Source organism: Amblyomma americanum, chromosome 2 (assembly GCF_052857255.1).
Source record: "Amblyomma americanum isolate KBUSLIRL-KWMA chromosome 2, ASM5285725v1, whole genome shotgun sequence".
Classification (NCBI taxonomy): domain Eukaryota; kingdom Metazoa; phylum Arthropoda; class Arachnida; order Ixodida; family Ixodidae; genus Amblyomma; species Amblyomma americanum.
Window position 1 is genome coordinate 9,291,584 of NC_135498.1, and position 14,072 is coordinate 9,305,655.

At 46.4% G+C, this 14,072-nt stretch overlaps 1 protein-coding gene across 1 annotated transcript in view; it reads left to right on the forward strand.

The window, feature by feature from the left end:
• The window catches only part of LOC144120520 (uncharacterized), a 37,798-nt gene extending 28,361 nt beyond the window's left edge, over positions 1-9,437 (forward strand). Inside the window, exon 5 of the mRNA XM_077652987.1 lies at positions 323-9,437. Coding sequence (XP_077509113.1) covers positions 323-584 — 262 coding nt within the window. The 3' untranslated portion in view covers positions 585-9,437. The remainder of the gene's footprint in view (positions 1-322) is intronic.
• Positions 9,438-14,072: the final 4,635 nt, after the last annotated feature.

Genomic DNA, 14,072 nt, shown 5'->3' on the forward strand with positions numbered 1-14,072 from the left:
TTTAAATGACAACAGTGGTAGTGTTTGTCTTTTAAACTGCAGTTGTAAAACTAATTGCTTCGCGAAAAGTGTTAATTTTCAGATAGAGGAAGCGGGGCTTACATTGGCGCAACTTGCTCACACATGGTCCACGCTTCTGTGTGACTACTTCGCGGAAAACATTTTCGTTTCGCTCAGCGAAATATATATATATATATATATATATATATATATATATATATATATATATATATATATATATATATATATATATATATATATATATATATATATATATATATATATATATATCTTACTTAACAATTACTGCTTTGCTTCGCAGCTACTTCTACTCCTTCTACAACTGCTACCGTCGTGAGACGAAGAAGCAGTGCGGGTCCGAGGCGTACGCGCTGTTCGAGCGATACACGGGCTACCTGAGCAGCAGCCTGCTCACCAGCTCGTGCGAGAAGCACCTCAACCACACCGAATGCAGCCCGGTCGCCTCGTCCACCACGGGAGGGGCCCCCACCTCGGCCTCGCAGCCTCACTCCGTCCTCGTGCTGCTCGGCCTGTTCGTTCTCCTCCGGCGGGACAGCTCTTAGACAGCGGGCATGCCCCTGGTCGCCCACCACCTACCCGCCCTGCCAAGCACCACCCGAGAGGGGAGGAGGAGGCCTCCCTTTCTAACCGCGAATCGTTAACAAAAGTTAACGAAAGCAGCAGCAACAGCAACTTTTTTTGTTTCTTAGTACTGCCAAAGGAGCGATACATGTTTGACGGCAGAACGCGCAGTCGGGAACATACGCTACGACGTTGTATGTGCCGGCCAAGAAATCCTTACTTAGTGACGTTTCGGTTGAGGCAACTTAAACGTGGTCAAATCGAGGCTTGTTTTCAGGACCAATCTCGCCTTCGCTTTCGGTGTACGCCCCGCTTATGCACGCGTCACACATCTCACGGGGGGCTGCGTTCACGCGAACTCGACAGGAAACGACTCGGTTCGCGTCGCGTTGGAGGTGGTTCGAAGAAATATGTGCCTGTCTTTCGGAAGTGGATCTCATTGAAGTCGAGCTGGTCTCGCTCGTGTGAACGCTGTGCGGTGAGCCCATTTAAGACCACCACGGCAGTTCGAAGCATCGGTTGGCTCTCTTTGTGCTCGAGCACCCTTCCTGCCCTCCACTATGGCACCAGCCGTTTCACCCACAATGCAACGCGCCGCGGTGGTTATGTTAATGAGCGCCCTGTACGTGCATTGCCTCTATAAACTGGGGCACCACGCGGAAAGCGGCAGCTAAGCATGTGGTTCCAGATTTTGGCTGCACTTCCAGAGAACGGAGCATGACTGGAGGCGGGGCTTCACGAAAGGGAGGCGTCGCCCCGTCAGGAATATGGCTCCGAGCAGGGCACGAGCATTTGTTACTTGGCTGTCTTTATCCCGTACTCCGCTTAAAGTTCGTCCTGGTACCTTTGTAATTGTTTCTTGGCGGTTTTCAGCGTCTAAGCGGTCGGTTTGTCCCCTGAGGCGATTCATAGCCATCGCGAAACCAGTCAGCGGAGCAGCTGGACTAGACGGGGTGTGTCATCCTGTCCAAGAATGAGTCCCAGGCCACCGGGTTTGCTGCGTGGCCCTGTCACCAGTACTCCTGATTTCGGCATTGTGAAAACAGCTTGCTTGCCGGCGTTTTGAGATGGTTGGAGTTCCGAGGGTGCTGATGGAGCTCCGCTGAAATGCCCGGCAACATAACTGGTGGCCTGGAAGCTTTCAAAATGTCGTTGTCCGAACTCCCAGCGACAGAATTTTGGCGGGAAAGTGATCCTGTCGCGCATGCCGAAACGTGCATGTCCTTAGGTTTTTCTACGTCTTTATTATGTTAGTCTAAACTTTACAGTTAATCATTGCCAGTCTGTTTTGTTGTTGCAGTGAAAACCGGCTGTGAGTGTCTGACATTTCACTTCGTTACATGGAATATGCTCTTTTGAATGTGGCGAGTACACAACGGCCAAATCAAAGTGAGGTTCGATGCTCTCTCTCTCTCGCAACTCACTTCGTTTAATTCCTGATTGCTGACAGCCGCGCACGATCCTCTTCTTTTCACTGTTTTTTTTTATCGTGCTGACAGCGGACGAGGACCTTTCTGTGAGGAGACGGCAACGAGAGGCCGAGCACTCGTTCGCAGTTTCTTCAGCTCTCGCCCTCAGGTGATCGAGTGCTTCGTTCAGGGCGACGATAATGCGTGCGGGACAACAGGGCTCTCCTTGACCCGTCGCTCGCTCTCTCTGTCATGAGTGTCGTCGCTGGTCGCTCCGTCTCGGCTTGTCAGGCCCTGCTGGGATGTTGGGGCCATTAGGCGTCGCCATTGTTTCGCGGGTAACGAACACGTTCACGCTGCCTCGTTCCGGACAGGGTCGCGTTATGCGAGGGTTTCGTTGTTTGCCACTCGGCGAATTCGAATGCAAGTCACAATAAATGGGTGCGGATTGGCCCGTTTCCCGCTTCCCGATTACCACTGCCCGTTCTTAAGAATGAACAAATAGAACAACACTCGGTATAGCGCGTGGCATTTTCGATCACTGGAAAGTTTTCTCGACGGAGTGCAACTTTTTCTTATTAACGCTCGCGTATAATCCTTCTGCTGGATCTGCGTAGCTTCGTTGGAAGCCCATAGAAAGTTCTCAGATGTGCTCATCAACGTCTAATGCATTCTTTCTCTCATATACACGCCATAGGTTAGTTTCAATCCATCGAATCTCTCGTGGCTTCCGAATGGCTACCTCTCTCAGCTGTCGCGTGGCCTGTGCAGAACTCCCCTTTTTTAACTTTTGTTTTATCTTTGCGTGCACGGTTAAAGATAACCTCGGTTTCAGGTATATGACGTGTTACCGAGGTTGCGGCTCAGGTCATGAGCTGGCGTTTTACAAGTGTTTTCGCAGCATTCTGATTGGCTAATCACTTGTAAGAACAATAGCTGTGCACGTCACCTTTATCGCTGGGTCAGGTGAGACTGCTGATCCGTATTTTCTAGCGGTGTGATTGCAGAAGTGCTGCAGATACAAAGAGGCACAGATCTGGTCAGGAGCTGGTAGTCTGCGCGGAAAAGACCGCAATAACTGCTCCTCTTCACCAGATGTTTCCCTGTCATCTGGTTTCTCTTTGAAATCGAGAAATAGATGTGAACTAAATCTACGTCTAAAATGCCTTGTTTGATGGTTTGTGATAAGATAATGATCATCGCGCTGCCTTTGGTTGTGACACCGTGCCTTTTTTTTTCAGCATTGCACTTTACTTATCCAGAAACATCTGAGCGTAATGCATACGCTGATTCAGCTTCAAGTCGTTATGAACTGAACTCGGATAGGGGAAACTCATTGGCTGCTACCATTTTATTTTGGTCTACCTAAGTGAATGGTTTGTGTGTAACTCAGGCGTCTTTGGCGGTCGTTATATCATCGAAATTACAGAACCTTCAGCGACTTGCGTATACTTAGAAATGTGTCTGCGTCTGTTCTTCACGTTACATTTCAGCAAAAGTCCACCTACGATATGGGGGATTTGTGACAACCGTTTTCATCAGGCGCTTCGATGGGGCTATGTTAGAAGCATACACTCGATAAGGCCGCTGTACTAGGTCGATCTCATGGCGGCATTTCAACATGAACGTGTGGTCAGCTTTGAACTCGGATAACGTCATCGTTCCTCACTTTGCGCTCCACTATCTAGCCATTGTTCTGGGCACTTTTTTCGCGTTTTTTTTTTACCCGCGATGCTCGAGACGCGGTCACACGGATTCGTGCAGTGTTCGTCACAAAATGACATAAGCGAACAAGCTCTTCTCTTACAAGGTTTTTATATATTTTTTAATGTGTGTACGTGACTTTTATCCTTGCTTTCAGGAGTTATTTTTCAGATGTCCCATGAAAGTACTGGAAGAGCATTCATGAAATGTGGGAGTTGTGGCTGAAACATGACAAGAGTAACAACTAGAACATGTAACGCGCGTACCTGAAACTTGGTTTCCCCCTGTCAATGTTTTTTTTTTTCCAGCTAAGCGACACACAGCAAAACTAAGAGCTGTTCAGTCTGACCTTTTCTGTTATCCCTATGAAAACACGACAGATAATGATCTGTCGTTAAAAAAAGGGATGTTTGTATAGTAACAACAACACTTTTGTAGTATTCAGCAGCCGCTTGTTGACACAAAAAAGCCAGTTCTGTCGCGACGACACAAGAGTCAGCAATACAGCAAAAAAGTTCTTGTGTTACAACAGAATGACAGAAAATTTCTGTCGCACGTATTGTAAAAATTTCTGTCGTAGGCGCTGGGCTTGTCCGCTTATATATCGCACGAGGCTCCCCTCTGTCGGCAGCTGTCTTTGAAAAATGGCCGATAGAAACGAGGGGAAAATTCCGTGTGAGGTTGCGTGTCTGTCGAAACGTGATCGGCCTCGACACGTTCGATACTTCCTGTATACGTTGTCAACTGAACATCGGTCGAACGTTTAAATGCGCTGCTGTATTCTTCAGCAGCTAGCTCTGCAGCTTGAGTGAGCATCAGCACAAAGAACGAAGCGCATACAAGGAGAAAGTGAGGGCTAAGTTGTTCGAAGGCGAACAATGAACGGGCTATAGTTGCCGATACCAAAACACTGTCATTATTCTGCCCAACTGATCAGCATCTCGTTACACTAGCCGCTTAGTATCTGTACGCAAGTGCCATAGTGTAGTAGCTGATAGCAAGCACCCACACGTCAATCCTGTTTCTTTTTTATTGCCTTTGTTTGAGGAACCGCGTGTTTTTGTTCTTTTGTTACTTTCGTTAGCTTTGTACGCCTGCTCTGCAAGTGCTGTTCTCGTCTCGAAACTGCGCCTGCGTTCTAGAATGTTTACTTTCGATCCTCATAAAAATTTCTTTAGACAAACATTTAAAGCGTGAGTGCATGGGCACTAATACAATTTTGTAATGTAAGACACTCGGCGGTATTTGATTGACGCTTCCTCAACCGCGTTTGCTCATAGCATTACCTGATTAAAGCGGGACCTCGAAGGGCTTGAAACAACAATAACTCGAGCGACAAATTGGCCAGCCGGCTGTTTATTTTCTGCTTGGCATGGCACATCGCATCAGCTCACAGAAATGAACCAGCGCTGAATTAGATGCTGCTCGTGTCTCACAGAAGTGTATCTAGTGTATATGCGCTGCGTTGAGGGTCGCCGTTTTAATCAGATGAGAGTGTTTTTGATTAACGGTCTTGTGGCATCGCTATGTGACGTCCATGAACAGCCAGATAAGCTGGCGGGGCTCCCTGCGTAGACACGTGGCGCATCCGCGGATCGTATCACCACCCGGTTATCCTACTTCCATTCACGATAAGGGCAAGCGGCTGAACGGAAAAGGTGACAACAATAAGGAATAAGATCGGAACGGAATCGTGATATTATACCGTCCGGAGTGGAAGTGAATGCTTTCCAGTTTGCCGAGCTTTGCATACTTGTGAGAGACCAAGATTAGGAGACAGCTCATCAAACCTCTCAGAAAGCAGGAGCTCAGTGGAGGGAGAGACTAGCGAAAAAATGCGGGATGTTCGGTGAGCGTAAGACAATGATTGAAATTAAAGTCATACTGAAAGAATGCTGTAGCTGGGTGCCGAGTGCAAGACATAAAAAATGTTCGCTGCAGAAGCATCTCGCCCCTTGCTGGTTCACCCCATTTGTTGATTACGGCGCATTGGCACCAAATGAGGCATTAAGCTCTCCCGTCAACTCTATAGGCGTCTGCCAGGAATGTTGCGTTTGTATGATGCTTCAAACATGTACCAGTTTGTTGTTATTATTTTTTAATCCTCGTGAAAACCGGTACAACGCGTAATCTCACGACGCGATTGGCTGCTGGGATGGGTGGCCGAGGCAGTCGGGCAGTGCATCTGTTTACCGTCGGCAGTTACATTGATAAAATGCAAGAACGTCGTCATTTACGAATTCGCGTCACATTTTCGATGGCACTAGTTTATTGCAATGTTCACCTCATGTCATACTGTTTTCAACATTCTTCGTCTCTTTTTCCCTAATGCCAGTGGTCCTCACCGAACAAATGTTCTCCGCACGAGTATAGTCACACTTACTGTAGCGTGGCCCGTTTATATACCATGAATAATTTTTGGTTTTCATGTGTTCAACGTGCCTGTTTATTCGGTTCTTCCTTCTCTTTGTTTTGGTTTAAAAATATAACGTTCTTCGCCTGCATACAGATTACCATGTCTGTGGCATGTTCTACAACAGAGATAAACAAATGGTTCGTGCGGGTTAGCAGCTTATTTTTGGTAATCGAGTGCCGTTCGTTTTTGTCATCTGTGGGGTATACCCATTGCTTCGTATCCGGGCACTGAGTAGCCATAAACTTAAAATACTTGCGTCCTTAGCGCCACAATGAATAGGTGCCAATTACCCATCTTCGCTCTTGTTAGGCCCCGTCGATCCTTTGACGATGGAAACAATGGAACACCGTGAAAACTGAATGCACACAAATCTCCAGTTGCCCCGAGGGGACCAGAATGTTTCAGGTTCTCGGGAAATTCGTGATTTTGGGCTTTGACATAACCACTTCGCTGGTTGTGCGTGCGGAAAGTGTGCCATAACGGACGAACTAAGCCTGTAGTATACTCGTTTCGTGGCAGCCTGCGATGAGGCGCCGATGTTTCGATTAACAGTTCTTACGTGTTCAGTGTTTGTGAACAAAGCGTTCGTCCGTTACACAAATTCTGTCTAGGCTCCGTGTACGAACACGCGGCGCACAACGTCGCTTTCTGACTTTTCCTATGTAAATCTTTTGGCTTGCATGGTTCCGGTGTTGCATTTTGTTTTTCTTCATTATATTCACATAAACAGACCTCTAGACCGATATCAAGCATTTTGTCGCCATGATGTGGGTGCAGATACTTCGGCAACGTTGTGTGCAAGCATGCTACACGGTGCGATACCGTAGTTCTCATTACTGGGACGAGCGAACGAAAATGCAAGCGAAGGAATGCGTCGAGCGTGCCAGAAAAATGTGAAATGTTGAGCGTGTTCGGTTGGAACCGCAGATTTGTCAAAAAACCCAGAATTAGGCAGCGTCGTCAACTGTGAAATCATTGAATTTGTTCAAACAAATCAGGCGGATTAAGCGATTATCGACTAATTTTAGCGGTTCATTTTTTTTTCGGTCTGGTTCTCCAAGGTAGCTGAAATGTGAACACATGTCGCTTAACACTCTGTCGCTGTAGTGTCGCTTGCCCGGGGTGTTGTGTGTGTGGCCTCAGTGCGCTTGAATCGTTTCGCTTGCACACTGGTGTGCATCTTTGTTGTCACGCCATGATACGCCCTGGGATTAATAGCCTTCCTGCTTAATACAAAATTAGTCTACAAATATATGAATATCCTTCCTCGATGCGGTTTTCTTTTGATAGCGTTAAGTAGGACCATTTTAAAATAGAGGCGCCTATCCCGATGCCACTAACAATGAAGCGGATATTACGTAAGACTCTTCCCCACGTCCTCGGTAGCAGTGTCGTGCATACAATTTCTTGTTTACCCTTATGGAAGACACGAGCATTTTACAAAATTTGAGATAATTTTTGTGCCACAATTTGAAATGGCTTTAAAAATGGTGGGACCTCAGTTTATCATTCCTTCTACTTTTTCTCTTTTACCCCTACCATTTTCTGCATTCTTCTGCCTTTTTACCCCTAACCCTAGCTTCCTGCTCTAAGTACCGTGTCGGCTAAAAAAAGAGTTGGCTGAAATCTTTGCTTTTTGAAGTGCTCTTTCTCTCTTCGATTACAGAAGCGTCAGCTCTGAATTTTAATTACTAAGCGCTACTAACAACTGAATGTTTATTTGTAATCGGCAATATACACTCTCGATCTACAACCAGGAGTGCATGCGCTTCCCCAAAGAGATACACAATGCGTCACTGATGGGAATCCAGATAATTTCAGTCATAGATAAAAACAGAAGTGCTCACGCACGTGTCGCAGTTCTGGTGAATATAACTCATATGTTTCTCTTCTTAACTGACCTTTACGGCTATACAGTACGTTTGTTTTATTAAGAAGAGGAGTGCATACATTTTATTCGAGAAACTGAAACTGTTGAGACCACAGTCTCTGTAATGCAAAGCCAGGTTGGAAGAACGAGCACCTTTTAAAGACGTGTTGTGCTGGCGTAGTCGCGCATTTAGGCATTTCCGGGTTTGTCCTATATAATCATTTACAAGAGTATATAATCTCTCTCTTATCTAATAAACTTTCAGCTGTCTGTTGCACTTGTTCTTCCTTCCTTCGTTCCTTGTCGCAGCTCTGTTTTTGTATTCAATGGTGCTAAAAGTACTTACTAGCTCAGCTTTCCGTTTTACTGCTCTCTCTCTCTCTCTCTCCTTCATAGCGTTAGGGGAAAAAACCGAAAGCAGTGTGAACGACATGTAAGAGGAGTTCATTTCAAGGTGTAAACTGTTTTCTCGGTGGGTCCTAAATGACTGACGTCAGTGAGGGGTCAATGCATTGCAAGGTCGCTGGATGTACAACGCGCGAACAACGTGATGCTTTCAATGTTGCATAAATGTCGTTGCATTCACGTCTGTGTGCTGACGCTACTGCGGTCAGATATAGCAAGCGTAAGAATTGCAATGCCAGCAGTGAGGTCTCGCAGTGCCGGTTGATGCATAGCGATGTTAATTAGAAACACTCGCAAATTACGTGTCAGCCTGCTTGTCTTGCCTGCTCGTTTTCTGCGGTGGCGTCCTCGTTCACTTCCTAATTTTCTCCTAATTCCTAATTTTTTCTGCTCCTTAATTTTTGTGAAGTTCTTTAGAGCAGAAAGTTGGTAAATTCAGCAGCAGAGCGCTGTTTGGCCAGTGCTACAGGCGGGGTACACACGCAAGAACGCAGGGGAGACGACGGACTTAAGTCAACCGCTGAGCTTCTAATGACACGTCGACCTCTAACGACAACAACATGCACTACTGAGATACTGGGAGCGCGTGCCATGTGCGACGTGCCTCTCAGATTCCGCACTGTAAGTTTTAGAAACATAAGCTTGCGTTGGTGATGTCATCTGCCTTTGTGGAAACCCGGTTGTAGCACTGGTAACTAGTCTCTGCGCATCGAAAGTGTGTTCGCAGTATAGGTCACAAGTTGTTTTTGTTGTTATGATGCTTTCATGAAGCAACGGCTGTCGCGCTGTTTATTATTTTTTTTTCATTCTAATCCTTGTGCAACGTGCTGTAGGTTGGTGTCACTGAAGCTGCGAAGTCCTGCTGTGTATACAGAGCCGTTTGTATGCCGGGCGTTTGTAATCTCTGCTCGAGCGGTGTTTTTGAGCGCCTCTGTTATATGACACGTTTGTACACGTTGCTTGTTTTCAAAGGCTTCGCCACCAACGAGCTCCGTCGATGGTGGTGTTAATAAAACGCTTTTGCCACTTTCGCTGGTGTATTTCGCGTCTTGCTTGTCTGATATCAAGTGTGGGAGGTGGCGGAGACGCTTCCCTTCTGGTCTTAAGCTGATCCTGCTTGATCCATGCACTAAGGTGGCGAGTATATCCTTGAGAAAATTCTAATAAAAGAATATATTGCTTTCGTACATTTCTGTATTTGTGGTCTGATATGGGTTTGAACCAGTAAGGGGGAGCAACATGAACACTTTTAAACAAGAACACTAATTTCTTTTTGTGTCAGGAAATACTGACGTCTTAAATTACCACCCTGCAGAACGTTTTACACGACACGTAATGAGCACCTAGCCGCAATGTTTGTTTAGATAGTTTCGCTGCCCAACAACTCGCCACCAGTGCACGTGGATGCGTTGCTTAGAGGGGCGCTAAAAGCCTAGTGAAGGCTGCCTATTTTTATACGGCAAGTTTTGAGGTTTCATGCCTTTCATGCTCTTGCGATGTCGCTATTCCCAAGGGCCGTAATTCACGCGCGCTTTAAATGAAGACCTCAGCCATGGTGATACGGCCCTGACGCTGCTACTTCCCGACTTCAGGGAATCTAATATCCCATAGAATTTTCGATCTGATGCGTTACTTATTTGACTAATTGCCTCTCAGTTTTCAAAAAGCAAGTAGGCCATTCGTTCTACTATGGGAAGTTTCGCGAGAGTAGGAGTGAAAGAAAAGTACGAAGGCATGACTGCACGCAAAACCCAGGCGACCCGCACCAAACACTGAGCGAATAATTAAAATCTAGAAATACTGCTTATTGGGCAGCGCCATGGGAACCTTAGAGCAGATGCCGGTTCAATAAATTAGAAAATATTTGCGAGACAAACGTATATTATCGGTATGCAAAGGGAAGGTCACCTTTCTAATTTTTGAAATCTGCCGTAACACATTTGTAAAACGACTACAAAAGTTTTGGCACTATGCGATATTATAAAACTATGCGTATAAGACATTCAGTGAATTCTGCCGCAAGCAGTCATTCGTGACGGTTACTGTGATTCACCACCCAGATGTACCACGCGGTTGAGTTTGTTTATATCCGTAGTATGTTATCAAGAGCGAAGAACGAGAGCGGATAGTCTGCAACGGTTCAGTTGCTTCAAAGAGGCAGTCAGCGTGAAATGTAAGGATCCTAACGGAGCTGTTGTGGTCCTTGCAGTTGTAAAGGATTGTGCTTCTTAGATTAAGCCTGCGCATCAGGGGTTTTTCACAAGAACCTGTTGGCGTCTCGCGGTTGTCACGTCGGGCAGCAGGAGTTCAGTCATAGTATGATCTGGATCTGAGCTAGTTGGTTCATAGCGCAAATAAAACAACAGCCGGTGAGGGACAACACACGGGAAGGAGACACGGTACATGGCTGGCTAACAACCGATCTTTATTTGGGCGCAGAGAAGAATACACGGGCGAAAAGGGGGGGGGGGGGGGGGGAGGCGAGGGGCGGCAGCACGCGGGGAAACCAAGACAGCCATCGTCTCCGGATTAAATTGGAGAGGACACTTAAGCTCCGCCTTAAGGGTATGACGTGCTAGTGTAGTGAGTTAGGCTTTCCATTCTGAGCAGTTTTACACCTTTGAACGGCCTCCTTCATAGCCTGAGTCGCTTTGGGACGTTAAATTCCCATAAACATTAAACCATGACCTCGCGCACAGCCCTGCGGCAGAACACGAGAAGCTGTGGCAAAAAGACTAATCTCAAGCGGTCCTTTCCTTGTAGTTCGAAGCCGCCCCAAAAACAGCTGCATACTATATGGCCGCCTGGCGTATGGTGCATGTGCAAGGCGATAATACCACGCATACAATAATAATAGTGTTCGGCACGTTCGGTATAATATTTACGTCTGTGAGTATGCGCAGATGATATTGGATATCTTGTAGGCACAACAAACGCGAAGTAAGTTCGCGTATATATGTTATCGCATTTTAAAACGTATTCAACCTCACCGACACGTTGAAATCGTGTAGTGTAACACGGCCCGATGCATTACGGTCGCGTTATGTACAAAATAAATTATTCACCTGCTTCGCCGCTTTAAACAGGCGGATAAAATTAGCTAAATGCCAAGAATATCTCTAAATTACTTGTCTAGTCCTCCTCATTTTCTAATGATCCAATGCTCAGACAACACACCAGCTGTTTATCGCAGCCAAAACTCGTGTCGCAGGCATTTAAAACAGACGCATTGTATTAGAATCCGAAGCTATTTGTGAGAAATACAGGGTGCGAAACCACAATGCTTATTGCCTAAAGCTCCACGTTATAAAAATGCCGAAACAATAATATTGCTTCCGAGATATTGCTGATGCAACACCATATGCACGAACGAAAGCACGCTAGCCAGGCGAAAGGCTGCCTGAGCTTAGGCCTATCGCAGTGTTTACGTTTAAGACATTGCAAATTCACCCACTTCACATTTTCAGGCGTTGCATGCTATCTTAAAAGCGAAAACTTCAAAATAATTTTTCCGTCTTTCGTGCTGCAGCAGCAACCGAACGCACAGCAGCCCGGTATAGTACTAGTTTGTCACGTTACAAACGCTTAATTACGAAAAATAATACCTGCGTCCGCTCAAGCATAAGGTACAAATACACTTCTAGTTTACAACAACATGCAATAAAGGTACGTGAAGTACTTTTTGTTTACTTTATCGGCCCACTTGCCGCTCGCAAACGCATACTTCCGTGTGTTTCGTCAGTAGAGCGATCAGTGCTGGAGCCTTTGGGCGGAGCGCGAAGCCGAAGAGGTCAGGTGTCGCCAACCGGCCTATCGCAGGGCGTGGCTGCTGGATCAAAACTTTCCGCTACCCTTAAAAAAATAGAGGAGCCTTTCTCTGGAACGTTTATGTGGGCACCAAATGCGACAAAGTGTCGCCACACAGATCACCAGACTTTAAGAAGACGTTCACCCTCCAACGACCATCTCTGGTATCTGTGAAGCGCTGATGCGGAGGTGCAAAGCCAGTCCCAACGGCCTACGTGACAGCGCTAGCATGGGCGTGAGCTCACGCAAGCCTATTGTGGTCGTCCCTTACACACACGAGCTCTCCCGCAACCTCCAGGTAATAGCCTCAAGAAGAGCGGAGTCGGCTTTGCTCACAGCGTTTAAAAAAGCTATTTCGTGTGCGCGAAGGTGAATAGCACAAGAAAGGAGTCAAAGTTTGATACGCGTCACCAGAAACCACACACGTTTTGTGACGTCAGCGTTGTGTACAAGTTCCCTGAGTCATGTGGAAAAGCGAATATTGGACAAACGGGTAGGTGCTTCAATGAACGCGCAATGGAGCACGCAAGGTTCGCCAACAACCCCTCTAGGTGACATTTACCTTTCTACTGCTAGCACTGCAAGCCCACCGGATGTGCACAGCTGCTGCCGCTAACACGGGAAGTGCTGGAAGCTGCGGTGATCAACGACATGAGGGAATCCTGCATCAGTACCGCATCCGTGGCCCTAACCAAAAACGAAAAAAACATACCTTGGACAGTTTTACAAGTTTCAGTGCTCCACGCACCACATGACTGAGGGTGGTATTTAGTTTCGTCATTTTAACCGCTTTTACATTGGCCTTGTAATCTTCGTCTGATTTTGGTCACGTTTTCATGCATTACATTTAGCTTTTTATCGCTTCTAATCTTCCTACTGGGTCGGTGCTTTACACCTCCCGGTTTCGCACGTGTTTTCTGCTTGTTACTTCGTTTTTATCCGGTGACGATGACTACCTCGGTTTCATCGCGATTGCGCAGTTGTTCGTACTCCCTCCTCCCTTCTTTCCTATATATTCTCTTGTGCGCCAAAATAGAGACCAGCTGTTAGTCAGCCTTGTGTCTTGTCTCCTCCCTGTGTGCTGTCCCTCATTGGGGGTGATATTTGCGTTGTCACTGTAGGCATTCTTTGTGTTAAAAAAGGCTTCACAAATGTGATTCGCATAAAACGCTTCGTAACTAAAAACAAAATTCAGGAAAAACATTCGTTTACTTGCTGTTGTGCATCAGCTGTGTACAAGTAACAGTATCATACTATCTACAGTACCTCGGGCGCTCCAACTTGTGCCATATGACAAGTGTTTGAATTTAAAAAAATGTCCCCACAGCTCCTTTTTTAAGCAAGGGAAAAAAGCGTTCAAAGGATAAGGGCTTCGAAAGGCGTAAAATATTTATGCACTTGCAGTTGTATATGAGTTCGGACTGCAGAACACACAAAAAACGAACTAAATGAAGTGAACACAGAGAATATAACAAAGGAATAACTTGCTTAGCCAATTATAAAGTTGCCAACAATCTTTTCTGGGCTCAGACGACGCAACAAAAAACGACGCAGTATACCTTTACTCTCCCGAGCGATATCTACAATGTTGTTGCAGGGCCAGCAAATGCAGCTTAGTCTAGCTGTAAAAGACTGGGAACAGTTGTCTGTACCCGCGTTTGCGAAGAAAGTTACACAGCACGGGAAACGATGCAGCGTGCTCTGGATGGCCTCACGTATGCTGCTGCCAGTGGAACACAAAGGTAAGTCGTCCTGCTCGATATTCTGTACAACGTCTGCCAAGTCGTTCTGAGGTGAAGGGAGCGCAGGGGCTCTTCGCCTGGGCTTAGCGCGTCACCACGAATCCAGGACAGTGCCC